Below are 24757 nucleotides of genomic sequence, written 5' to 3' on the forward strand. Positions count from 1 at the left end.
TGAAAATTTACCTGGGTCTTAATGGAGTCCCAGCTGGGCTAGAATATGGGTAACAAGTGGGTAGTAACACATTTTGCAGCCTTTAATTCCTCTTAATGGCATTAATTTGCTTCTGACATTTAAACTGAACAACCTAGCTCCAGCTTATATTATAGATGTTGCACACTTCACTCTCAGACTGCAGGTTTACTTGCAGTTTCTAGTTTCCAACATTACAATTGGGAGGCAGGTCAGACTCCTCTCTTGTGGAACCAACTTCCAGTTTGTCCATGAAGCTGACACATTGGTCATGCTACTACAGGCTCAGACTGCTGGAGGACAAATGGACCACATTTTCTCACGCTGCTCTTTACTTGCTCCACACCGTTTATATGTGTAATGGTCTAACCTTAACATGTTGTTCCTCCAATATAAAGTACCTATAAGCTTCCTTATAGATACCTCATTAACGGGCTTTTTATCAAGTATGTAAATGTTTCTGTACAGTGCCCTGAAACAACTTATGACTTGGCACTTTGTAAATAAGCTGAATTACTGTAAATCACCTAAAATGTAATTGGGTTGCTAAGTTGTTTTGGTTGGAGGAAACCTTTCTTAGTTTTCATCAAGCCCTTAAGTAGCCTGTTGAAAAGTCACAGCAAGTGTCGGCGTGGTGGATCGCTGATGATTTTGCGGGCACAAGGCCAAATCTAGACCCCAACCTGATTGAAATGTCTGCAATGTTCTAAAAAAGTGACACTGAAATGGTCACAGATCAGATCACTTTACTATAAAGTGGCTCTACAAAGCAACATTTACCCCCCCCCCCCACACACACACACACACTGCACCAGCATTTCAGTTAAAAGAATTTGAACCCAAAATCTCAGATTAAAAATTGATTTTTTTATACTACATGTATTATTCAATGCTCAAGCAGTGAAACATTTTTCATACAATTCAATCCCGACCGTTCACATCTCAACCCCCCCCCCCCCCCCCCCCCCCCCCCCCCCCCCCCCCAATGTACATGCATCAGAGAAAGGGCGCTGCAAAATGAATAAACACCAGGCAACTTGCGATTATGGACCATTTATGGGGTTCCATTATAAACCCTATATCACTGGTTTCAGTGAAGTACTGTGGAGTATTGAAAAAGGTTCTCACTGGTAAAATAAATCTTTGACAGATTATTTTCCTCAAAAGTTTATAGAACAGGAATATTAAATTATAGACACCACGTTGGAAACTTTTTTCCCACACCAGCTCCTCCTGAAGCATCAATTCTTGAACTCTAGCTTCTGTTTTTCCAGCTGCCCTGAATCACCTCCAAAACGAGTCTAGGACCCAAAACACTGCGGACAGCTTCGAAACCTTTAACTCAGCTAAGTTCACAGTCTTTCATTCAGGGGCCCCTGTGACAAGAGGCTCTTTAAGGCAGCAAACCTATGACAAAAACTAAATACACAAAAAGAATTTAAAATAAAAAGTCAAATGTAATGAAAATTTAAAAAACAGTAAAACATCATCCAGGTGACTTTACAGGAGTTCTTTTAATCCCAAAGCTTTCTGTAGAGGGAAGAGCTCATACAAACGCTTCACTGTACATACAGATTTACACGAAGTGGGCAGACATCTGGTCTTCTGGAAAACAAACACCCGGGGTTCAAGTCTCCATCCCAGCACCGCTCCAGTACTGAGCCTGCATCCAGACGGCCCACGTTGTTAAATTAGAATAAACCAATCAGTCGGTAACATTAATCTGGAAGTTATTTCAATTTGGAATGCAGAAAAAGTGTGGCTGAACGGAACACACAGCAGTTTTCGTGTTTTTAGGCAGACGTGTAGGGGCGTGGAGCTGGGATGGCACAGAAGACTGAAAAGTTGCAATGATTTTTTTTTTTTTGCAGGATGTTGCTCAGATAAGACCACGTTTGACATCTTGAAGAGGGCGGGGGACCCCTTCTGGCTTTGCTTTAAATGTGTCCCTTGATTTTGTAAAAGCTGATAAAATCAAAAGTCTGAAAATAAAATGAAAGTATATATAACTCTCTCAGGTCCATTATATGTATAATTGACGTTGTTTTGATCTTATTCTTCTTCGCTCTCGTTTTCATGTTCCATGTCTTCATCTCCGTTTGCTTTGGGTTCCGTTCTGCTGTCGGAATCTTCATCGTCTTTATCCTCCTCGTCTTCATCCATCGCCTCGTCCTCTTCCCAGTGCTGAAAAAGACGCAGTAAAAACACCCCAGAAATGCAACAGCCATACTAGGTTTTCAACTCCTTTTTTGATGGTTTCGGTCCAACTTACATCAGATTCTTCATCAGGAAGAGCTTCATCACCAGAGGCCTCATCTTCGTCAGATGATTCTGCAAAGGGCAAACAAAGAAAAATGAACGCCTCTGCGGCTAAATGGTTTTCATTTCGTTTGTTCAAAACAAGCCCTCTCTCAATGGAAGAAAACGGGGGGAAAGCTCTACTTGTGTTTACATTTTATACAAATGCACACCGATATTTGCATTTCAATACAGCAGAGCCATTTGGTTATGAACACTGAGTGTGCGGGGGGTTTGATGAGCACGTCTCATTTCTGCTGCCAGCACACTACTGACCGTGAAATTTGAGAGAAAGTTTACTAAACACATTTGTGTTTAAAGTCCTGACAAACATTATTAAAATGTAAAAGAGGAAAAGGAATAACAAAAGTAATTATAATAATACAGGCTCTAAGAAAGACATGCTAAACTTTCACTAGTCTTATTGGAGGCTGGTGGTTGAAAGGTTACAACATGATGCAGGGAGAGGAGATAAACACAGACGTGAAGCCACTGCAGCACAAAATAACAGACCAAACGGGTCAAACTGAGCCCATTACCATTACTGCACAACTGTACAAGCATGCTGCATCTTCACAGTTGTTAATCAATAGTGTTCCAACTTTTGTGCATTACACAAACTAAATACAAGTTGGCAAAACAATTAAGAATGCAATCTGGGTGCAACACAAACTTATTCAGTCATAGTAAAGGTATATCGATTAACAGGTCAACCAGTTATAAATGGCCGATATTAGACATTAATCAGCCATGCCTGTATATACTTCATTATCAAATAGGAAGATGAAGATGGCAGTCGTTGCTACAGCAGCTTACATAATTTGGTTGAGGTGAGAATGCTCTTATGATTATTTTAAGTGTGCAACTTGTTTTAAGGATTGCTAAAAAGTTGAAATGATAAATATTGACTAAAAAATAAAAAAATTGTCGTTTTATATGGGCTGTTGGCTGCCCTGATTTCTAAAGACTGAGATAGAAAACCTGGCAACCCAGTCGACCAGATTTAGATTAACTAGCAGGAGCTTGCAGAGCGTTTTATTTTGAAAAGTTACATCACACTCCGCAGTGCCCATGTCTGATTTTCGGACTGAATCAACTTATTTGATGCAGATTCTGAAATCAATTTAGTTTGGAAATAGATAGAAGGCTATGAAAATGTGACTATACCAACAATTAGAAAGTTAAATCAAATAAAAAAAGCTATGATATGAATTATAAGTTTTATGATAAAAACTAGGTCCAAAAAGGATGAAAAGGTTTTTAAACTTGGAGCTTTGACTTTCAGAGAAAGTGGCAGGTTTTATGCACCTGCACACTTCATGGTGTGTAAAATGTGTCCTCATGTTCTAAACTAAAGCATGTAGTTAGAAAGACAACAAAAAAAACAACATTTGGTCAAAATGGCTTCATGCCTTTTTTGTAGTTTAAAAGGAAAAAGGGTCTTCAAGCAACCGCTGAGCACTCGGTATGCTCAGAACTAAGAAACACCCACTTTGACAAATGGCTGTTCGAAAACCCTTTCAGTCGACGTTTGATGGATTTTGCCCAGTCTTCCCGTAAAAATGTTCATGCTCTGAGACTCGTGCGCTGAACTGAAAAACCTGAAATTTTTAGGGTCTGTTAGCAGATTTTTGAGCCGCTTCGAGCTTTAATTACAAACATTGTGACGTCTGTTTCCACCACGTGCCTAATTTTATTCATAAAAATAACTCCGCTCAGTTCGGAGCAGAATGCGACTATACTCAGTAACTCCTCTATAACTTTTCACTGTGCAAACTGTCAAATTGTGATTTGCCAACTAGTCAGACAAGCTTGAAGCTTCCTGTCAGATTCCTCTGCTGAACTTCCAGTAAACCCCAAACCTCAACATTCACAGAAGAGTCGCACAAAAAAATAAATAAATAAAAACGCATTTCCTTTTCCTGTTCGTCAGCTTCTTTCATCAACTCTTCTTGTTCGACGCTGCCTCACATCCTGGCCCGCTGGCGAGGGTATTCAAACTCAAGGCGTAGGTTAATTATTTCATGAAAGCCCAATTTTCCTTGTGGTTCAATAAAGCATTTCATACAGTACGGTAATGAGAAATGGGAGTGAACAGAACAGAGCTTTGTTGCGACGCTCGGAGGGGAGGATCAGAACGCTGCCGGTCAGGTTGCCAGGCAACAGGAGCCGTGTTTGCGTGTGGTGCATCGCCAAGAGCGACTGCACGATGGGTGAGACGGTCTTCAAAATACTTAAAAAACAAACAAACATGCGACTACGGTAGAAGCTTAAAGACAAACTGACTTGAGGTCAATGAGAAAATGACCACGAGTCAGAATGAGAAAACTCTGGTCTTGTCTTAAAACCTGATGCAAGGCAGCAGACCGTGAGACCGAAATATGATTATCATTTTAAATCCTGTCAGCTGCCCGCTTCACCCCCTCACCGACCCGGGTTGTGATGCTGCACACAAGCACTAAATGTGCAGAGAACAGCAGGAAGGAAAGTGTTAAAGAAAAGAACTGCTGGGAAACAGGCTACTGTTAGGGCTGAGATTGGAGGGACTCAACAACAAGAACCAACACTTACCCTCTTCATACACCAGTTTAGCTGTGTGGTCAACATCAGTGAGCCTGTTGCTGCTGTCATTTGTCGCCACCTAGTGGTAGGATAAAAGATTTTTAGATTAAATGTGGGGTTCAACAGACCAATCTTCTTTTTACCCACTCGAATTGCTCCACACCAATAAGGGAACAGTGAAACTGTAAAGTTAGGTAAACATGCTGTATTAAACATTGTACAGGTGCATCTGAAAACATTAGAATATTGTGAAAAAGTTCAATTATGTGTCAGTAATTTCAGAAAGTGAAACTTATACGGATTAATTACATAAGAGTGAAACATTTACACTTTTCTTTCTTGTAATTTTGATGATTAAGAATTGAAAATAATGAAACGCCTAAATTTTGTTTCTCAGAAAATTTGAATATTGTGAACCGGTTCAATGTGGGAAACTCATGGTGCTTCTTTCGGCTGCTCCCTCCACAGCGAACTGACACACGAAGACTCGGCAATTGTTTTTACGCTGGATATTCTTCCTGACAACCACAGAGCTACCACAGCCCTCTGTGTGGAGCAGAGAGCTGCCATCTAGGGAACGTGAGGTCGCAGATGGTGGGGGTCGAGGGCCTTGCTTAAGGGCCCACAGTGGGGCAAACGAAGGTGGAGGCAGGTGTGGGGGCTTCACTTTTCCCACCAACATTTTGATGTTAGCACGGGGGATTGAACCGGTGACATTCCGATCACAGGCTCACCTTCTCTAACCGCTATGCCACCACTCCCCCCAGCACTGGAAACTCCTGGTGTCACACCCTGATCAGCTGATTAACTCCTAGACATGAGCTACAAACTTCTCATTCCTCAAGTCCAGCCACTCCTGAACCAGAGACAGAAGCGTCTTACCTGCTGAGGAGATGAAGAACTGGACTGTTGATCACTGGTCCATTGTCCTCTTTTCAGAGTAAAGTAAATTTTCCTGTCATTGAGAAATCAAGGTCCCAGAGTCTGGAGGAAGAGAGGAGAGGTCCAGAATCCATGTTGCTTGAGGTCCAGAGTGAAGTTTCCACAGTCAGTGATGGTTTTGGGTCCATGTCCTCTGCTGGTGTTGGTCCACAGTGTTTTCTGAAGTCCACAGTCAGTGCAGCATCTACCAGGACATTTTACAAAGACTTCATGCTTCCTTGTGCTGACGAGCTTTATGGAGATGCTGATTTTATTTTCCAGCAGGACTTGGCTCCTGCCCACACCGACAGCTGGCCTGTGTAATATTTATATTTTCTGAGACACTGAGTTTTATTGTTTTGGTACTAGTACTACTCAATATTGTATTACTATTCCTACTTCGTGGTTTTTCACTTATCACTGGGCTTCAGGGTACGGATCCCCAGCGATAAACGAGGGACCACTATATATGAGTTTCACTTTCTGAAAAGAGTGACAAAATTAACTTTTTCACAATATTCTAATATTTGGAGATGTACTTGTATAGTTCTGTGTCGGTCCATGTAGCAGTAAGGCAGAAATGTGCACAGAGCTTCTTAATGTCATTCTTAGGTTGTGGCGGCTGCTGTAAATCCTTAACGTACAAGTTTAACATTCACTACCAACTGGAAATGGATCGGATTAAAGGCGGCCCATGTTAAGGAATTAGCACTGAAGACATTAGCAGCACACCTGAACAGATGTGGCAATACAAAGAACAGAAAAGTTATTGTGTTCATATTTGAAACTAAATTATTTTCTGGCTAATTCACAAATTAAGTTTTAGTTTTCTTACTAACTAACCTTGACTGAAGGAGAGCAAGCACCTTTCAGAGCAAAATCAGTTGTCCACAACACAACTAGAGCTCGGGAACACGAGTGTCTCAGACAATGTAAGGCTCAACATTCACACTCTCAAACTCTAGGAGTAATCCCCGAACCACTGAGCTGTCACAACTGGGAACGGTTTAGGATTTGATGCCAGCAGCAGCATCAAACAGGTCAAACATCAAGACAACAGGAAGTTTTAATGCTATGCCAGATCAGTGTGAAGTGGAAAATCTATAATCCTGAATATTTTGAGAAGATGTCTCCAAATGCAACCTCTGAGTCCACAGAGGATGCTTTAGCACTTATTTCAGGGTTCAAATGCACGTTAAGAGTGCTGCTGGACTCTTTATCACCACTGAGGATATCCAAGCACTTCCTGCCATCCATCTAAAGCCTCCACCACTGACAGGATGCAGCCATTTAAAGATACTTAGAAGGTAATGATGATGCCACCTACCTGTGTCATTAGGAGATTGAGTTTCCCGTGCAGCTTTGTCAGTTTGTGGAACATTTTCACTCGGCTCTCGATCATGTGATAAAGGACTCCCAGCTGGGTATTCAGGTCGGGCAGCTGTTAAACAGAAGGTGAAAACAATTCAGCAGCAGAAAACACAAACAAGGCACCTCGAGCAACACACTTCTACGCGGATGAAACAACACTTTAATATACAGGAAGGATTAGGGGACGCTGTGTGGCAGCACGATGCATTCACGGCACATCTCTGAGTGGAATAAACCAGGATTCAGTTGTGACTGAGCAGTTTTAACAGTGAATTACAAACCATGCACCATTTCGATGAAGGAGAGGCTCAGGCGTTGGACTGTTAAGCTGCTGTTGCTTTTAAATCACGAGCAAAGAAAACTCACCGATGCCAGGTATGATGTGTGATGCACGAGGACAGCCTTGAGCCACCGCAACATTTGAATTGCCCTGCAGGAAGCAACAAACGTGCATCATATCAGGCACAGGGACCTTGTTTTTGGGACGAAGATAAAAATAAAACAAACTGCAGTGAACTTGAGCAAACTAAAGCTCTAACTTACATTGTAGGATGCCCTTGGAGCCTCTTCGTGAGCTATGAATGAGATAAGATGATTAAAACCTGCAGCTAAAAGCATCACAAGCTGCTGTAAAGAGGTCAAATATAAATATATGTGCACTTTAATGTTCCTTTAAAGAAACAACTCATCTCTCAAAGTGTTTTGGTGATGCTCACCTCTTCAACGAACGGCAGAACAGCAGAGAGTGGCAATCGAGAAACCGTCGTTTTTATTAATGATGCTTTGTTAGTCTGTAAAACTTTCTGCAGGAGAAAAACGTTCAAATGAGCACGACCTTCACAACAGACTAAAAGGCACCAGTTTAACTTCTCCAACTCTTAAAACCTGCACTGAAACTATCTTAACTCCCAAATCAACTTGGACTTTTACTGACATTACACAGGTCCGTGCATAAGCAGATTTTTGAGCTACAAAGACCAAACTCCAGGGAGAACCCCCCCCTTACATTTAGAGTGGCAGCGTCGTTACTCTCCAGGCCCTGCACCAGTAGAACTGCAAAGTTGTCTGTTTGTAACGAGGCCTCGACTTTAGCAGCTCCTTTCTGACTGGAGACAACAGACAGATCTATTTCACGAAGTCGCTCGGCTATTGACATCTGCAGAGGGAGAAAATAAATACATAAAGAGTTTAATGACTTTATAAGCCACTTAAGTTACTTAAATGCAACTTCTTTTTTTGCCTCGAGTTGTACTTAAAACATCATTTTGTTAATATGATTGACAGTTCAACAGGATTAATCGTATTCACAAATGACTCTCCTGTCAGATATTTATAATTTACTGCACAAAAATCAAAAAACACCCACAAAAATAAAGTCTTTCTACAACTAAGATCTACCTCTTTGGTGTCTGCGTCTTTTTTCCTCTTTTCCGTTCCTTGTGAGCCCACCTTGAGAGGAGCTTGATGCCCAGGAAGTCCTGGAACCAACACTTTGCTTTTGGCATTGACGATTGGAGTTTTCACCTGGAAGCAGCAGACATGAGAGAAGTTCACTCTTGATCAGGTTCTGCACTCGGGTTAGCAAACAGCTCGCAATGAGCGCCAGTCTTTTTGATTAGTAGGAAGGGAAATGAGGCCTTGTTACCTTGGAGACGGTGGTCTCCATCGAGATGGACAAGTTGGCCTTTATGTCTCGGGTCAAGCAAATGTGTCTCTCTGCCGTGTTGATTTCCTGTGAAAATGGAAGAAAGAAGGTAAACGGATTAAACAGACAAGAATCAATTTAAAATAGAAAACCTAAATGTTTCTGCAACCACTCAGCTAACAGGATCTTAATCATTTCCGTTCAGTTTTAAGAAAATATTCACTTTAAATCACTGGAAAACATATGCAATCTGTGATTTTTTATTTTTCCAAAATAGTTTAAAATTTACTGCTAAAGCTGGAATAAAAAAATAAATAAAAACACCTTAAAGTTAAATATCTCAAAAGATTTTACATGTGGAGGGTGAAAACCTTCTGATGAGCTTTGATGCTCACTGAATTAAAAACGGCAGCAGAAATCTTCCAAGAGTACAAAGCTGTTCAGAAATCTGTTTTAATCATCCAACAGATTTCATGGTCATTATTTACTGTAATAAATTCAACTGTTGCTTCTGATTATGTTTTTCTAATAAAAACATGGCTCTGGCTGAAGCATTAGCACCATTTCAAGGGGAAATAAAGAAACCTTTAATAAAGTGCAAATGAATGGGAAAATACATATATGACCTTTTAGATGTTTTTTTTTTTTTTTTTTTAATAATTGAAGAAAACGCTGAACTTATGTTTAATCTCAAACACCTTGTGCTAGTGTGAAGTTGCAGAGGTTTGTGTACGAAAAAAGACTAATCTTTTGAAAGACATATATCCAGCTTAGGACTAACTCAAGATGCTGAAAAAAACTGCTCCACCCTCATCACATGCAGATCAGACTATTTAAATACCATTCTAGCACAGGGTCCAAAATACTCCTTAAAATACAAATAGCTTATTCAGAACGCAGCAGAACAATTATTGACAGGTACTGTTAAAAGACCAGATTTCTCCCGTTTTAGTGTCCCTGCATTGGCCTCCAGTCACTTCCAAAATAAAACACTAACTCCTTGTTACATAAAAAGCAATGAATGACCGAGATTCAGCATATTTAAAGTCCAACACACACCATTATAATCCAAAGTGCCCTTAACTGGTAATCACTGTAGTAGAATATAATGGTCATGTTTTTTATATTTGGGCCAGGCAAGTGAAGGAAGAGTGTCATTTTCCCTTTATAGAAAACACCTGAGAACATGACTGCCCAATGGCTGTCGAAGGCTGACGATGTCGAGAACAGGACGAGCCACAGGCTGGGGAGTGTCTTCCTGGTGGAGGAGTACGCCAGTGAGGACGATTTCAGTGGAGAAAGTTCAAGCGATTCAGAGGATATCTTTAATGACTTATCTGCAAGCGATGACGAACGAAGTACAACTGTTCGATGTGAAATTATTGCTCAGCGAGGAGGGTCTTCTCTGTACACGTACGAGCCACCATGAAGGCAAGAGGCAGCTCCTCCACTGTATTTCCACAGAACTGTACAACACACCGATTCAGCATTTTCTTCCTGCCTGGACTATTTTTGCCAGAAATGATTGGTGAACAATATAAACATGGCTGTTTCACCTCATCTGGACACTGTCATGATGTCATAGCCCATATATGGAAAGGGCCGTTTCCAAAAAAAAAAAAAAAAAAAAAAAAAAAAACGCTTGAAACTCACAAAAAATGCATTTTTAAAACAGGTCTGTGTTACTTAACATTTGCTACAGAACAAAGGTGTTTATTTTTATGTCTATCATATTTAGCTGGATATGCAATATACACTGACTGGCCAGAAAAAAAAAAAGGTCACACACTGATATTTCGTTGGACCGCCTTTAGCTTCGATTACAGCACGCGTTCTCTGTGGCATCGTTTCGATAAGCTTCTGCAATGTCACAAGATCTATTTCCATCCAGTGTTGCATTAATTTTTCACCAAGATCTTGCATTGATGACAAGGCACCCCATCACTCTGGAGCAATGGAAGAAGGTCATGTGGTCTGATGAGTCCAGATTTACCCTGTTCCAGAGTCCAATCTTTATGAACCCTAGCAAATTGATACTAGAATGACTAGCTTTTAGTTTTCAGACTCCCAATCTCTGAAAGCAACTACTTCAGCATGATGCAGCCACACTCGCTGCTTTTTAAACCAAGCTGAACATTTATATGACACTTTATTTTTATTGCATTTGTTTTTCTTGTATTCTTTTGCGTCAATTTTATATTTCTTGCTTTTTAAAAATGATTTGTATCACTTTTAAATCTAATCTACGTTACATTTGGGGGCCGAGATGGTGTAGAGGCAGGGCAGCCGGCTTGGGACCCGAAAGTCCCAGGTTCGATCCCCAGTCACTGCACATCACGTGGCGTCTCTGGGCAGCACGCCTCACCCCCAAAATGCCCCCCGGGCGCTTTCAATAGCTGCCCACTGCACCACCTGGTGGTGGATGGGTTAAATGCAGAGACTAATTTCGCCATTGTATGGAAACATACAGTGCTGACATTGTGATGACATTATTATTATTATTTATTGTCCATGTTGTGTGTTACAAAGGGGCGGGAAAAGAAAACTGCATGCATTTCCATCCACTCACCACTCTCTCCATCACCGGCTGTAGATGGCTGCCATATGCCAGCACCACAGAGCGCGGATCGACTTCGAGTGCTGCTGCCAGCAGTGGGATCTGCATCGGGGATTCCCTTGTGTCGGACATCTGCACCGTACACGAAGGTGACAAAGGCTTCTTAAACGGCCTGCATGAACACAAGTTTCTCTCATTAGTGACATTTTACAACAATTTAGATTTGCTGTGATTCCAAAAGTGATTTATTGCATGTATATTATTAGATCATTCCCATATATTGTCTAATATTCCCAACAGATACAGGGTCAGTAGGTTTTAACAGATGTTAATGCTTTAATCGTGACCAGTTAGCATCAAATTAAAGCATTAACCAAAGACGTCCCATCATCATTAAGGTTTGTTCTGAGTGAAAGCCATTTTCAAACAAATAACAAGTAAACGTGTTACTTTTTTTTTTTTTAAGAATTTTATTATAAAAGAGGAAGGAAAATCAAGATAAAGACCATGACTGACGGGCAAAAAAACAAAATTATTCTAAGAAAATATTATTCAATGCAATTCAAGTCGTACAATATTCAATTATAAACAATTTTTTTTTAAATGTCGATTATTGAGCAAGCTCCCAACTCACACACACAAAAGTTAAAAAAAAAAAAAATAGTTGCATGGAGTAGTTTACGTTTTTGAAGCTTACCCATTTAAAAAGTGCTCGAATAGATGTAACTGTCCATCTTTACACACCACTGCCAGCCTGACTGCCTGTGGAGAAACAAACACCTCCACGTGTAAAACATACACCAAGTCCCAACTTGAAGTTAATTCAGGTATTTACCTCAATTTTAAACATATTTGAACCAGATTGTTTATTTACTCCACAAAAGCCAGACAAAGTAACACCAGAAGAAAACAAGCTCGTACCTCTTCTTTGCTGCTGGATTTGACAAGGTCGAAGTTTTGTGGCTCGTCGGTCAGCGTGAAGGAAACCACTGAGTTTTTGTCTTTTCCATCTTCTCGTACTTGCCTACAGGTAGAACAATGTTTTACTAACAGGAACACGCAGCCAGAACCAAGAGCTACAATGTAGTTTTTACAATATCCAAAATTAGCTTAAAGGTCATCATGTATTCCTCTGAAATTTTCTGCAAGCCTGGGTTTTCATCACAGAGTATTAATAAAACGCTTGACATCACGTCTGGTTGCAACCGCTCACCAAACGCTGAGGAGTCGGTCGTGTGCAGCTCCAGAGACGAAATAGAGGCCGTTGCCGTCAGGAGGTCGTGTGGTGGCGAAGCAGAGGGTTGTCACAGCCGTTGAATGGCCTGTGAATTTCTGCAAAGAGAAAATAACTCCGCAGTCAGTTCTGAGTAAAAAAACATCTAAACTACATTTGTTCTGTTAGACCTCACTGCTGCATTTGATACAGTCGATCACAATATTCTACTACAGAGACTTGAATATGATATTGGGATTACATGAACAGATATCATTCATCTGATATTGTAATTTGTAAATGTAATAAGGGTGCACCGATAAATCAGCCGGTTGATTTATCGGCCCTGATTTCCTTAATTTTGGGAAATCGGCCAATACTTAAATGAGAAACCAATTTGTTTTGTAGTTCTAACAACAATTGTCTAAACTTCATTTATATTACAGAGCACTACCTCATGGCCAGTTAAAACCAGTTTGTATTGTTTCTAGGATATTGTTCAAGTGTATGTTTTTCAACAAAATAATGTTGAAAAATTGAAGCTGCATTGTGACCTTATAACGCCCGACAGTGTCGCTTATAAAACAATATCCGTATCGGCCAAAATCGGAATCAGCAGGTCAGACTTTTTAGAAATCGGTGATCGTCCAGAAAAAAATGTAAATAATGAATCATGGAGTTCCTCTGGGTTCAGTGCTTGGGCCAATACTCTTTACTTTACATACATTTCCATTAGGTAAAGTTATTAAACAACCAGGGATACATTTTCATTGTTATACTGATGACACTCAGTTATATTTGCCCGTGAAACTTGATTAATCCAATCAGCTACTTACGACTACAAGCATTTCTTAAAGAAATAAAAACCTGGATGACCCTTAATTTTCTCCTTTTGAACACAGACAAGATTGAGTTTTTTTTGGGGGGGGGCCCCGAGCAACCAACTTCCAGCTTGAGGCCGACACATTGTCTACTTTTAAGATTAGGCTTAAATTGTTCCTTTTTGATAAATCCTATAGTTACTGTCAGCTTGGGTTTCCTGAGCTATCCCTTAAGTTATGCTGCTACAGGCTTAGACTGCTGTAGTTGAAATTCACCACATTTCCTCACTTTGCTGCCATCTTTACCTGCTCTACTCTACCCGTGTGTATTTGTAAGTATTTCTATCCTTAACATGTTTTTTGTCTTTCCTCCTACAGAAAGTACATTTGGACGTGCCATTGTATGTTTGTTTGTTTCTCCTTCCTGTCCCCTCAAACCCCAGCTGGTCAAAGCAGATGGCTGCTGGTCCTGAGCCTGGTTCTGCTGGAGGTTTCTTCCTGTTAAAAAGGAGTTTTTCCTTTCCACTGTTGCCTTTGTGCTTGCTCAGGATGGGAGACTGCGACCCAAGGTTCAACGCAACCTGCTGGCTTCTTTAGATAGACAACTTTTACTAGTTGTTTTTTATAAAGTACGTGAATGTTTTTGTACTGCGCCAAGACAATTTCGGTTGGGACTTGGTGCTATATAAATAAAATGAATTGAATGTTTCATACTGCATTACACAGCGGAGTTTATTAGAAATCAAGAAGTTTGAATAAGAGAAATCAGCGGACTCAGCAACACTCACCCTGTAAACCTCTTTGGTGTCCAAGTCCCACATCTTGATTATCTTTCCAGCTGAAAGCAGCAGTTTACCATCAGGACTCACACACAGACTGGTCACAGCTGAACGATCCGCTTTCCATTTACTGTGCAGACAATAAAATCACGGTGGTCACATTTGAAGCACGTGTGATGAAATAAGAGCATCAAAAAGCTTTTTCACAGGATTACTTTTGTCTCGTCGCCATTAAAGAAGCTCTTGCAGCGTAATCTATCAAAGTATAATGAACTAAACTCAGCCTGAAACTTTACTGATACACTCAACAATAGTTTTGTCAATCTAAACATTTTGAGGAGCACAAATGGGTTTTATTTAACTTCAGAGTGTTGGTGACATTATTGTCCAGAATATCTGCTGACAGTGCAATTACAAAGCACTTGTGTTGCTCAAACATTGAAGTAACAGCTTTGACTTTTTTGCTACTTCAATGTTGCTTTTGCCTGGAAGGTGGTCTTAAAACTGTGTTTGCTGTAAATGATGTTGGTACTCTGTACCATCAATAATATATAAATACATTTCTTTATTATTATTGCTTTGTAACAAACGGCATCAAATTATCTCATTTTCTGCATCCTGCAGAACACAAATGAGCTCATGTGAGGATTCAGTGTTTGAGCCACTTCTCAGCCACCAGACAAGTAGATGCATTTAATAAATCTACCAGGAATCTAAACACCTGATGAAATATGTTTAAGTAATAAAACAAGCTGGTGCATTTTAACAATTAAACGCATCATTCTCCATCCACAATCTGATCGCTCACACAAACAAAACAAATGACATTCTTCTAGTTTCATTGATCTCAGTATTCATTATGTCAACATCACTAAAAGCAAAGAGCTTTAATGGAGTTTAAAACCATAGAAACCCTTTCTGTACCAACCTGTATGACCTGCACTGTAAAGCTGAGACATGATAATCAAGATGAAGTATAATACTACACATATCTAAAATGAATTAACATACTCTGAATGAACCTTTAGTCTATAAATCTTTTAGAAGTTAATGTAATCAGAAAACATTCCCACAGCAAAGTCTGTCGGATTAATATTTTAATTACGTGAATATTGAAACGTTGCTGTGCATGTAAGCACAACTCCCTGGTTGTCTAAGTGAAGTTCTCTCAGAATAGGAAAACAAGAGAAGCAAAACAGCAGAGTCTGGTGTGGATGAACTTGACTGGCCTGCACAGAGTCCTGACCTCAACCCGACAGAACACCTTTGGGATGAATTAGAGCAGACAGAGCCAGGCCTTCTCGTCCAACATCACTATGTGATCTCACAAATGCGCTTCTGGAAGAACGGTCAAAAATCCCCATGAACACACTCCTAAACTTTGTGGACAGCCTCCCCAGAAGAGTTGAAGCTGTTCTAGCTGCAAAGGGTGGACCAACGTCATAATGAACCCTATGGATTAGGAATGGGATGTCACTTAAGCTCATATGCGAGTCAAGGCAGGTGAGTGAATACTTTTGGCAATGTAGTGTGTGTAGTCTCTGTAAGTAGGTCTAGGGGAAAAAATATTGGTATTGGTATCAGTTATCGACGAAATAAGTTTTAACATATCGGCCAAAAATCCAATATCGTGCATCCCTAAGTACAAGTTTTTTTTTTTTAATCTGAGAGTCTTGTTGAATTTTCTCTAGATGGACAAGCCTCAAATTTGAAATATAAATTGTTACTAACCTCCGAGTCTTGCCTGTCTGCAGGTCCCACTCTACAATGTTCGTATCATCTGAACCGCTGTATAATAAGCTGTCTTCAGGATGCCAATGGACACAGTTCACTCCTCCACTATGGCCTCCATCCTGTTAAGACATTAATATTAAATATTAGTAGAGCAATATGTTTAGAAATTGGAATATTGTTTCCTTCCATAGCAGCACCGAGTCCAAAACTTACCAGGGTACAGTGGAGAGCTCCTTTCACTGTACTGTAGATGAGGACAGTACCAGCTGCTGTGCCCATTGCCAACAGGTCAACCTTCTCCACCTGTGCTGCCTCTGATTTCCTCTTCTTCCTCTGAGGTCCCTCCTGCAAAAAGCAGATGTAATGTTGAGGCTGCAGACACCAACAGCTGCTTCAGGTTCCTGCAATTTTAAAGATTTGTTTCTAACTCTAGCCCTGGAGTGTCACAGAATAAAAGCAAACTGGACATGAACAATGTGCACAACTTTGCAAATGACTCTTAAATCAATAAAACAATATATTAAATTGCCAATTATCATCTTGTAAATATTTATAAAGTACAAAAACTGCTTTTGGCATGGATATTTTTACTTAATTTAAAAATGACAAACCTTAATCTTTGATTGCCTTAATTTAGGATTATTTCCCACTTCTTTGTCAGTGATTCACCACAAAACCATTAGGTTTTATTAGCTTTAAATTATCAATCGATTCTTGTATTATACATATTTTAATTAAATTTAGTTTTAGAAGCTTTTGACACAGATGTACTGTTGCTTTGTTTGCTAGATCAACAACACAACCTTTATAAACACTTGTCTGATGCCCTGAATGAACTGAAATCGTAGTTTTGTTAGGCCAGTAATCTACCTTCAGGCGACACTTTATTTATAATAAATTGACCAAGTGTCAAAGACAAAAACTTCATCTGAAAGGCAGTCAGTCCCACATTCACTACCACCGGACGCTAACTTTAATACTTTTACACACAATAACGGCTTAAAACAACGAACTGTGATGTTTAATTCCACATGACTCCTTGTTTGAGGTACTCTGACTAGTCCAAACTCCAAACGCTGACACTGTCCGTGTTTTCCATCAGCCATGTGGGTCTGACATGTGCGTCTTGCTAATGCGAACAAACCGCTCCATCTTGGTTACATAAAGGGTGACTAAAAGCATAAAGCATAGTCCTATAACTTTAGGGTCACTTTTCTTTGTGAACAGACGATGTGTATATTTTTGTCAAAGTGTGCACCTGGACAAAAACACGCAGTTTGCTCGGGCCTCATTAGCTGCATGCTAACACGTACCTTCGCAGTTCGGCATGGTCCCCAGGATAAACACGTACAAGTGGCACTCAGATGAGCTGAAGGCACATATTCTTGATGAAGTGTTTTACTGTCCGTGTTCCAGATGCGAAGTCTGCCATCCTGGGCACACACGGCTAAGTACTGTCGTGATTTGGGTGAAAAAACGCAGGGGAGCTGCAGCGAAGAAATGCCATCGTCCGCCGCCATTTCTGTAGCGCTGCTTGCGTCTGCTGCGTGCGTCCTGGTTACACGTGCTGCCCTCTGAAGACATGCGCACTAGCGCTTCAGGCAAAAGTCTGCGATGTAAGGCTAATGATACAAATTCCCTCATGTCTCTTTAATTTTATTTTATTTTTTTGAAGGGGAAAAAAACAAGCATTACAATATATAAAAAGGGCACGTTTTTACCTCTGAAATATCCTGATTACAACGTTTCTCGTTGCCTGCGTATCTTTCGATGTAAAAAATTCCACGACTTGTGACACATTAACAATTCTAGACATGTTTTATTTGTTGTTTCATGCAACAATCCTAAAAATAAAGAACCTTTTGCGGTGTGATGTCGCCCTCTTCTGGCAGAGGCAACTTACTACACACGTCGCTTGTTTATGACGTATTTCCACACGTGCTTGCTCAGGATTTTCGTACAGTGACCTTCGTTTAGTAATATCGCAAAGAGGAATGAACCATTTAGTTATTAAAGTGTAAGTTGGATTTAATTATATTTATATTTTTAACTGTATTTTTACCAGTTCACTTAAACTGTTTTGTGTTTACATTTGTAGCTGCCAGTTTCTACCTACAGATGGGATTTTGTGACTAGGACATATTTTCTGACAAAGTTGATTGTAAGTTTAAGCCATGGTTGTGCATGTGCCCTTTAGATTTTTGTTTATTGACAGACTGGTGACATTGTGCGCATCTAAACAAATTCACAACAGAAACAGGCATGTTTTAATTCATCTGACTGAAAGAAGTTGTATTGCAAGAACCTTTTGCACATCTTCTGTGAGATCTAATGAGAATGAGGAGGACTGTGCAGATTCTTCACGCCTGAGCACCAAGCTGGCATCCAGACAGGATCTGCTTTCCAGGAGAAGGCGACACTTGTCCCCTATGGAGAGGATCAGCAGCCTCCTCCCTAAGGATTTTCAGAGTCCAGAGGTGATGCAGCTGAGAGAGGAGAGGCTGCAGGAACCAGATAGAGAAGCAAACATCCAGATGTTGGACTCAGACTGCATACAGCAGGAAAATGGATCAAACAGAGTCCCTAAAGAGGAACATCTGGAGCCCCAGCGTGCAGTAGAGACAACACCATCACTTTTGGAAGAGCAGCAGGTGTCACCCTCTCTTACAGGGGAGACCTTGCTCAGTTTTGGGGAGCTGCTTGTTGCCGAGTACCGAAAGAAAAAACTGCTGGAGTTCAGGATGTTGTTCCAGCTTCAGAGCAATGCTCGTCTGCAGAGCAGCTGGGGGGTCATCCTGCACAATGATGTAGTCGGGCAGCCTGCAGGCTGTTTCCTAAAGACACACAGGGGTGTTCCCATCTTCTTCCGCCGGGCCAGTCTGGAGGATTACGTGCTTTACATGAAGAGAGGACCTGCAATCTCGTACCCCAAGGTAAAGTGTCTGAAGACATCAAACTGAGAGCAGTTTCAGAGTAAATCTTGATGGATGACTTCTGTTGTCAGGATGTGGCCACCATGCTGATGATGATGGATGTGACGGAGGGGGATCGTGTGTTGGAGTCAGGCTCTGGGTCGGGGGCCATGTCTCTGTTTCTGTCCAGAGCAGGTCTGCTCTCGTCCTACTGTCTCACTTTGTCTGTTTTCATGACAAGACTGAAAGCTCAATTTAGATGCAAAATGGCTATAACTCAATTTACTGAGCTTTAAGTTGTTGTTTTTTTTGCATAGCATTGACCAACTCATACTCCAAGCACGAACAGATTTAGCAAAGTCTGTTTAAAACTTTAGCATGCAATGCAGTGATGAAGGTGGGATTTAAATTGCACTTTCATTTATTATCTTCCCTCATAATATAGATGATAAAAGGCTGGACTATGCTTGGTTGCACATCAAACAGGGTGGCTTCCAACTGTTAAAACTAAAACATTCAGCCAAGATCTTACACAATGTTTAGCACCTAAAGTATGTGCTGGGAATGTCTCATGTACAACCACACCAGTAACACAATATCTGTAAAACTGACTGAATTAAACATGTTTGTTTCTCCCAGTGGGAGCGAAAGGCAGCGTGCTGAGTGTGGAGGTCAGAGAGGATCACTACACAAGAGCTGTGAAGAACTACAGGAAGTGGAGGAAATCGTGGGGTCTGCGACAAGGGCAGGAGTGGCCCAACAACGTGCAGTTTCACAACACCGACCTCTGCGATGCCTCCTCGCTCCTCGCCGGTCGGGGCTTTCACTCCGTCAGTGGTTTTACATCTGTGGAGAAGAAAAATTTTATGAGCATCACATGAACATAGTTTTGTTTTTAACGGATGGATTTCTGTTGTAGGTTGCTCTTGACATGATCAACCCTCATCTGGCGTTACCCATAGTGTTCCCACATCTGCATGTAGGAGGAGTTTGTGCCGTCTACCTCGCCAAGTGTGTATTTTCTCTCCCACTGCCACATCTAAAACCATTTGTACTTTCTTTAGAACAGGGGTGTCAAACTCGCTTACCAAAGGGGGCCAATATTTTAAACTTTTTCAAAGTAAGGGTCAGTTTCAGAATCTACATGAACTCAAGTTAGATACCAAACATCTTTACTTGGTTGCAGGTTTCTAAAAAAAAAAAAAGTTTGATTGGTCTCATTTTGATGTTCTCTGTTACACTTTTGACATCATAATCAAAGATTACTGAAAAATTCAAGTGAAAAAAGTATTTTACATTTAACATATCATCTTGGGGGCCAGATGTCATCAAGGGCCACATTAGGCCCCCGGGCCTTGAGTTTGACATTTGTGATTTAGAAAGTAAAACTGATGTGAAGTTAATTTCTGAACACAACAAAAGCTCGTTATTTGTTCAATGTTTTCATTTGTTATAGAAAACAGGATGTAAGGTGGACTTAAGTGGCATCATTTTGTCCTCTATTTGTTTTTAATTGTTCTTATTTCTGGAAATTTTAGAAAACTTTCCAGTTCTTCAAAAATAAACTAATCATCATTTACAGGTTATAATGCACAGTTAAATTACTGTAAGTGGTTGGATCAAATAGTTTGTAGTTCTATTTGTTTTTCACATTTGGCCCTTGAACTCGTATCTTCTCTTTTTGTTTTTACCTGTGCTCATTAGACACATTTCAGAGCTGGATCTTTTCACGTGTATTCTGATTTTCTGCTGAGATCATTTTACAACTGAAAACAAACAAACAAACAAAAACATGTCCTGATCAGCTTGTTTTCCTGAAGACCTGTTCTCTGTCTCTATCAGTATAACGCAGGTAATTGAGCTGATGGAGGGTATTCGATGTTACGCACTACAATTTCTCTGCGAACGCATCATCGAGGTTCCGGTCCGTGAATGGGTGATAATCCCCGCCCTGAAGAAAGATGGACAGTACTGCACCGTCAAAGCCCCAAACCTGGGTGAAGATCTGACGCAGAAAAGCGAGGCATCCGATGAGGCAAAACAAGGTGATTTCAAACAAAATGGCCGATTGATTTGGTGACAATGTTTGAATCTTTCTAACTTAAATGTCGGCTCTTATTTCAGACAATAATGGACCAAGCTTTGGGAGTATTCCCTACATCGCCAGACCTCACCATATTCAGACAAGTCACACAGGTCAGATCTTGGTACATACTGGTAGTTAGCCTCGTTTTTGATCGACTTTAGCTGTAATATCTGATTTTTCTTGTTTTCTTTTTCCAGCATTCCTGGTGAAACTGAGAAAATTTGCGAGTTAACGACAATCCACCCTGGACAGAACTGATCGTTTGAGAAATAAACTGAAATCAAACGGTGCATTTTCTTGGACTTTTCATTGCTATATTTAAAATTTGTAAATGTTTAGTTGAAAATTTTCGGCTGAATAAGCTAAGAACAATATTGAAGAATAAAGCTTGTGTAAAAATATGTGTTTAACAGCTTATCACAGCAGATTGGAGTCAAGAATAACAGACAAGTTCATCTTTCAGCTAGTATTTTAAACGTCGTAGTTATGAACCATCAAACAGGCGCGTTGGCAACAAACCTGACCAACACACCCAGCACCCTTTATGTAACAGACAGTTGAGGACATGTGCTCAAAGATTCAAAACCTGTGAAAAATATCAAACACATAAATTAAATAAATATATCAATAAATACTTATAAACATAGATGAAAGTTTCTTTACAGAACTGGTCACTTTTTTTGTTTTGAATGACAGCAGTTAATGGTCGCTATGTTTTAAGATAATACGATTGCACTAGTTTACATGAAAACCTGCGTTTTTCACAAACCGCAGGCTTCAGGCCTACACTTTAAATAAATATTCCATTTCATTGAATGTAATAATGCACAGAACTGCTCTGCTGGTGTAAAGAGGAACGTGGAGAAACAACTGAGCTGGTTTTGTTCTTTACATCTCGTTGATCCAGTCAAAGAAAGCGTCCAGTGAGGATTCGCAGGAAGAAGACTCCCCTGTCGAGAAGAGACATTTGTTTAGTACAAAGAAGCACCACCTCATTCTGGTTGTGTTTCAGTTTAGCCTGTTTTATTAGCATTTATTTTTAATTATACATAGATATGAGAAATGCAACATTTAGAAAAAAAAATCTCCAATACAATCCTATTTAGATTTTGCTTCCAGCGAGCATGGCTTTACTTGTAGTCTTTGGGAATGCGCTTGATTAAGATTCTTTCAGCATTTAATGCCATTTGAAATGACACTTTTAAATAACTGCTTTATACACAATTTCTGCCACTTTTTTTATCTGACAATTTTAAGAGGAATGCCTTTTTATGTAAACAAGTCACTTAACTATGAATTAATTCAGTTGAAAAATAAATGGTACTTAAACTCCAGAGTATTTTGTTAGTGGTTCAAATTTCACATAACTTGATAGATGCAACTACAAACAAGGTTTAACAGGAATTAAATGTTCTTCACCAATAATGTGATTTCTGCAGAATTATAGCTAAAAACTTGGCAAACAGTAGATGATTAGTATGAAGAGTGTTGAAGCTCTCAGGTTGTTTCAGGTCTTTGCTGTTTGTCCTCTGTTAAGGATTCAGACACTGTTCATCCGTTTGGTCCAGATTTCCCAACACTTTTAGGGACGCGCTGCACAGATTGCCAATATTTGCCATGTTTTTGAGCTAACAAGTAAAAAGGCAGCTCAAGTCCAAGGAAAAACTTTGAAAGATCTTATTAAGCTTGGGAACACCCAATCAAAAAGGGAAAGATTACAGAAAATTCTGAATACAATTTAAAAAAACGAGGGGAATCAATATTTTTGTACAGCACTCTACATTTCAGCTTTAAAACTACAAACTAACCACTTAATGTTTAATGATAGTTCCATTTCATACTAAACATCCACTAAAGGGTTCAACCAGTTTAGTGATACCTACTGGGAACCTCTTCAGGACAGGAGCAGTAGGATTTTTGCTGCTTGCTTTTATCCGCCTTGGCTTTCCCGTGAGAGGCGGTGATCCTGACTGGGGTGAGCTCCAAACCAAGGGCAGAGGTGAACGGGTGTGGATAGGTGCCGTCCACAGCCTGAGGAGAGCAGCTGGAGGAGGAGGTGTGGCGCAGTCTACTGTCATAGTTACACAGGGGACAGGAAACAGGGGAGGCAAAGGGCCCACGGGGAAAACGAGTGTGGTCCTGATCACCGTACTGCCGCTGAGCCCCACTGTGGTGAGCAGATCTCTGTCGCTGCCACACAAAGTGAAAAGACACGATGGCCATTACCTGGGAGACAAACAGGAAAACCCGATTGAAGAAACAACTTCCAACAGCTCAAAAATATCTGGCATAAAAATAAAGCATCAAATTGATCATTGATCAGCTTCATATTTAGGCTGCTGCATGCACCTCCTCACAGCAGCGCCTGCTGACAGCAGCTCTGTACTGGATGCGAGCCCACAGCTCGTCTCGCTGCTTGAGGAAGCGAGGAAACAGCCTCCTCCACTTCTTGCCCAGAGCCCACGGAAAGATTTCATATTTACTCTCCTCCTCATCTTCCTCCATAGTGTTGGCAAGGTAACTAAATACAGAAGTGGAAAGCCCAAAAGAAAATAAAACTTTACATTCTTTTTTTTAAAACAAATATCTAAATGCAGGAATTAAAAAGTACATAAACTTACAGTGCAATGAAGAAATTCTTTCTGGTGTATTCAGCAATAGTGAAGTGAGCCCGTTTGAAGTATACAAAGGTCATAGCTAAAAGGTACTGATGAAATAAAAGAAAACGTGGTATAAATAAAGTGTAAGCTTCATTAGGGTCTCTTTCAATAAATGAGTTTTACCTTGTCTGTCATTTTGTAGCAACAGTCCACCCTCAGAAAGTCTTGAATCAGGCCATCATCTAAAACCACAACCATTGAAGTGTATTTTGTACTCCATGACCAATAACATATGGACTACTCTTTACACAGCAAAACAGAAAGGTTTAAAACAGAAAATCCCATTTCCATTTCAACTCTTAGCTTTCTGTATAATAGACATATTTTAGATTTTAAAGGTTTACTTCACCATCATGCAAGTCCTTTCACAGTCAGCTTACAACCAAGACTTCATTTGATCAAAAATGCACAATTATAGACTATTTACCAAACAGATGCAAGTACGATGTCATTTCCTGGCGCTGGATGACAGTCGCCGTAGGCATTTTAGTGTAGCTTAAGTCGCACAGACTGGACTGGACCTTCAACAGTGAACCCTCAGTGTCTTGACCGCTGACTCTATTTAGGCATAGATGTTTTCTGATCTGGCGAACATTTTTGCGTTTGACCCGCAGAGACGCAGAGGGAGAGGTTTTCATCATGCCACAACTCGTGTCATCTGCAGAGGAGGAAACTGGAATCTGTTGATTAGAGATGGAAGTCAGGTAAAAAGGTTAGGTCTTTTGATTTAAACAATATCAACTGGAAATGATTTGGGTCATCATGAAACTGTTAAGACTTTGAACTAAAATAGCCATTTTGAAGTTGAGTAAGGACATTGTGTTTATTCCGAGCACATTTCTTGCAGTTGTGTTAACACACATCTTGTGTGATGCAATTAAAATCCAGTAAAATCAACAAATCTAACAGTCATTTACAAAATATTTGGAAGTGGGTTGCTTAAAAAAACTTAAAACCTTTAAAGAATTAGCTTAATACTCAAAATGGCATAATTATAATAGCTTTGCAATAATTTATCCCTATATTGTGTTGTTTCTTGGCATAAATATCTACAGAAACAAGCTGACCAATAAATTGATGACCAAAAAAAAAAATGCATCAACGAAACCAAAGAAGTTAAGTAAATGTGAAATTTGTTGCCCCATTGTCTTAGATAACATTTGGCCTTAGATTAAAACAT

General features: G+C 40.1%; 3 protein-coding genes across 3 annotated transcripts; 1 reads left to right on the top strand and 2 right to left on the bottom strand.

The window, feature by feature from the left end:
- Nucleotides 1-1513: 1513 nt before the first annotated feature.
- On the bottom strand, nt 1514-17455 carry wdr43 (WD repeat domain 43). The gene is made up of 18 exons (XM_037695509.1): nt 17233-17455; nt 16133-16264; nt 15917-16038; nt 14195-14315; nt 12586-12704; nt 12294-12396; nt 12070-12134; nt 11385-11544; nt 8816-8902; nt 8569-8694; nt 8177-8326; nt 7887-7973; nt 7714-7745; nt 7537-7600; nt 7127-7240; nt 4888-4957; nt 2291-2349; nt 1514-2202 (listed from the first exon to the last, which is right to left on the bottom strand). The coding sequence occupies exons 1-18, from the start codon at nt 17437-17439 to the stop codon at nt 2071-2073; spliced, it is 1950 nt and encodes a 649-aa protein (XP_037551437.1). The 5' UTR covers nt 17440-17455; the 3' UTR covers nt 1514-2070.
- A 396-nt stretch (nt 17456-17851) lies between these two features.
- trmt61b (tRNA methyltransferase 61B) lies at nt 17852-21185 on the top strand. Its single transcript, XM_037694664.1, has 8 exons — nt 17852-17936; nt 18018-18852; nt 18924-19026; nt 19471-19661; nt 19751-19842; nt 20674-20876; nt 20956-21027; nt 21115-21185. The coding sequence occupies exons 2-8, from the start codon at nt 18094-18096 to the stop codon at nt 21147-21149; spliced, it is 1455 nt and encodes a 484-aa protein (XP_037550592.1). The 5' UTR covers nt 17852-17936; nt 18018-18093; the 3' UTR covers nt 21150-21185.
- A 620-nt stretch (nt 21186-21805) lies between these two features.
- spdya (speedy/RINGO cell cycle regulator family member A) lies at nt 21806-24230 on the bottom strand. Its single transcript, XM_037694774.1, has 6 exons — nt 24005-24230; nt 23701-23759; nt 23539-23624; nt 23267-23438; nt 22801-23143; nt 21806-21867 (listed from the first exon to the last, which is right to left on the bottom strand). Exons 1-6 carry the CDS (start codon nt 24216-24218, stop codon nt 21806-21808), a joined length of 936 nt encoding a protein of 311 aa, XP_037550702.1. The 5' UTR covers nt 24219-24230.
- Nucleotides 24231-24757: the final 527 nt, after the last annotated feature.

Source organism: Nematolebias whitei, chromosome 21 (assembly GCF_014905685.2).
Source record: "Nematolebias whitei isolate Nwh7 chromosome 21, NemWhi1, whole genome shotgun sequence".
NCBI lineage: Eukaryota > Metazoa > Chordata > Actinopteri > Cyprinodontiformes > Rivulidae > Nematolebias > Nematolebias whitei.